The sequence below is a fragment of the Olea europaea genome, chromosome 11, assembly GCF_002742605.1.
Source record: "Olea europaea var. sylvestris chromosome 11, O_europaea_v1, whole genome shotgun sequence".
In the NCBI taxonomy this organism is placed as follows: Eukaryota; Viridiplantae; Streptophyta; class Magnoliopsida; order Lamiales; family Oleaceae; genus Olea; species Olea europaea.
In genome coordinates, this window is record NC_036247.1 from 16,528,310 (window position 1) to 16,531,388 (window position 3,079).

The window sequence follows — 3,079 nt, forward strand, 5'->3', positions numbered from 1 at the left end:
GCTCGTGGGCCGAGCCGAGCTCGCCCAATTTCAACGAGCCGAGCTTGTGGCATTAAGGGCCGAGCCGACTCGATCCATTGCCAACCCTATATGGACTGGACTGATTTAAAAATTGCTACTAAAATTATTCATAATCGATTAGCTCGTAAATGCTCATAACCGATATGCTGGAACGCCCAAGCGGGCCCCTAGGGTTTGATCTAAATCAATATCGTCAGACTTCGAGTGAACCGGCTTGATTGGAGAAAATAAAAACTAGTTATGATAAAACCGGTATAAAAGTCGGTCATACACTGAAGATATCCCTTCGACTCTCGCGGGCTCTCGAGCTAGGGTTTTATCATTCTCTTGATTTAAGCTCCTTTCGCTCTCTTGAAATTTCTATATTAGAAATTTTTTGAATGGATTTCAGAGGCGCAAAAAGGAGAGGTAGGCCCGAGGGTGCGTTCAATGGCAGTGGCGGTTTCAAGAAATCCAAGCAAGGTCTGTTTTCATTCCTTTTTACACTTACTTTCCGTCTATTTTATTTTTTATTTTTTTTCACCCGTCTACCTCTTTATGCGGTCAGTATTTTTGAAGTAGTCAACAAGTGTTCTGCGCTTGGCTTGGGTCAAGTGTTGTTTTGTGGATTTCTAGTCTAATGTTAATGTATGGTGTTTCACTCTTTCTCGTACTCCATAATGTGATTCATTTGTTGTTAGGTTTTTTCCCTTTTTTGTGAGAATAGAATCCGGATGGACTTGGACTATTACCCATTGTAAGATTGGTAATTTTCCAAATTCCTATAGTTAGATAGCAAATTATGAAAATTGAAAATTACCTTGTACTTTTATAAAAGACAAAGATGTTGGCATACTTTGATTTATGATTTCTGGAGTCTCCTGGTATATCCACTGGAACATAATGAACCTTTTTATCCTTTATTATGTTAAATTTTAGAGTTATGCTGGTTTTTGAAGAGGGCTTTTTCGGCAGGGAATCATTGTTTGAGGCAGAGTGGTCGAGAGATGTTTTATTGACCTAAATGAATGTAACTTCGAATAAGCACGCGATGAAAGGGAGCCTACGGGTACCCTGAAGAAAGTTCCTGATATCCGAATTTCCTTGCTACCCTTTTTAAGGCTTTTATGTGTCTTTAAACAGAATGTCAATCATGAGTTTTTTGGATTATAAGTTCTATATCATTTTATTAATAGTGATGATCATATGGCTCTTAATCATTAGTTGAAGTATGAAGTTTAATAACTCATAAAGCTTAGCTGAGGAAAACGATTAATTTTCTGCAACAGAAATGGAGTCCTTTACAACTGGTATAGGAAGCAAATCGAAGCCATGCACAAAGTTTTTCAGGTTCTAATCTTAACCTATCTAAAATTAATACTTCAACTGCAACTTTTATACATTGGTAATGATCATAATATAGATGGAAGATTTATCTCATTTATAGTAAAAGAATAACATTATCCGGACCAATGAATCGGATAGCAAAGGTTCTGAAACAGGTTGTGCTCATCATTTAGTTGATAAGAATGGCTGAGCGGCAATATTGAATTAAGCACTTGCTTGGACTAGTGTAACACTTATTGAATAGAAAGGGCTGATTAATGAAAGTTATCAAAAGAAGTTCAGTGGGCAAACAATTTGCATCAATTTGTACCCATATTATAATTATGTGCGACTCCTTTTGCAACCTTGGAGAATTACTTGTTAGATTAATCAATGGATTGTATGGAATTTAGTTATGCCTGTTCCTGGGTAGTATCTTCCCGCCTGAAATGTGTTATGGGCTGCAGAAGTTTCCAACATTCTCAAGGATTTAGTCAGGGATCTTTCTTTGCGGTAAATCTCAGTACCAAATGTTAAAAAAAAAAAAAGAAAAAAAAAAAAGGTTTCTTATGCAGCACTTATGATTGACCCTTAAGGTTACAAAAAGTTTTTGCTTGCTAACGCTGTAGTTGCTTACATACTTGAATTGGTTATTGCACGTTGTCCATTGTATATATTCTTGTTTGCAGTTTTTTTTTTTTTTTGGCTTCGGTTGATCTTTGTACTCAATTCATTCTTGAAATTTTTTACCTCTTGGAACTCACATATGGCATTCCTGCATCGTATGGTTCCATAATGCCTGTGTATTATCGAATATCTTTGCCCTGACTTCATAGTAGTTACAAACATAATGTCTCAAGATTTCAAGTGAACCAAAGAAACTTCCATTTACACTTTAGCATGGTTGGTCCCTTATTCTTCCTTGATTGTCCTGATTTATTTACAACAATTTTTTCTGAAAAGTTGCAATGAAAATTTTAACTTGAATGTGTTCTGCATATTCCTTATGTCATACAGGCATGGTCATTTTTTTTTCATTTTGATGGCTTATTTGTTTACTAAGGTCCAAACAAAGAAGATCGTAATTTTGCACTTTTTTAAAAACCATAAAACAGATTTCTTGGAGGCGTGGTCATTTTTTCATTTTTACAGCTTATATGTTTACTATGGTCCGACCAAAAAAAAGAAAAAAAGGATCATGCTTTTGCACATTTCAATTCTTTAAAACCATAAAACAGATTTCCTGGACACTGTACTGGCTGCTCATAATTGCTTCCTAAGCTCTTATCAACCTGGTAAAACCTGTAATTCCTCATAAAAGTCATTTTTACCTTCAAGATTTCATTCAAAATGCTTATGAATTTCTCTTTCTTCTAGCACTATTGTTTTTTGATTTGTAGTTCGTGGAAGAGTGAAAGCTATTGATACACTTCGTATCTGATGCTCAATTGGCACAATGGCTTCTGTTTTTGTCTCTAAAATTGTCATTTGTCAATACACTGGTGCCCGTTACCTACTTACGATCCAAAGGAGTTCTCTTTTTCATTTATTCATGGGTATATGAGGATAGTCAGCTAAGGGGGAAAGTAGTCAGTAGTGAACTGTGTAGGAGTTATTCTAGGCAACTTTATGTAATTGTAGAATCTCATGTTAGGTTCTCTTTACATTTACCTTTAGTTTTCGGTTTTTATTGATTTTATGTGTGGTTTTTTTTTTTGTTTGTTTTTTTTGGGGGGGGGGGGGGGGGGGTTGG

The 3,079-nt window shown here is 35.7% G+C and overlaps 1 protein-coding gene across 1 annotated transcript in view; it reads left to right on the top strand.

Annotated features, from left to right (window-relative positions):
• Positions 1–274: 274 nt before the first annotated feature.
• Positions 275–3,079, top strand: part of LOC111403598 (zinc finger CCCH domain-containing protein 14-like) — a 4,765-nt gene continuing 1,960 nt past the window's right edge. Inside the window, exons 1-2 of the mRNA XM_023032162.1 lie at positions 275–483; positions 1,290–1,350. Coding sequence (XP_022887930.1) covers positions 402–483; positions 1,290–1,350 — 143 coding nt within the window. The 5' untranslated portion in view covers positions 275–401. The remainder of the gene's footprint in view (positions 484–1,289; positions 1,351–3,079) is intronic.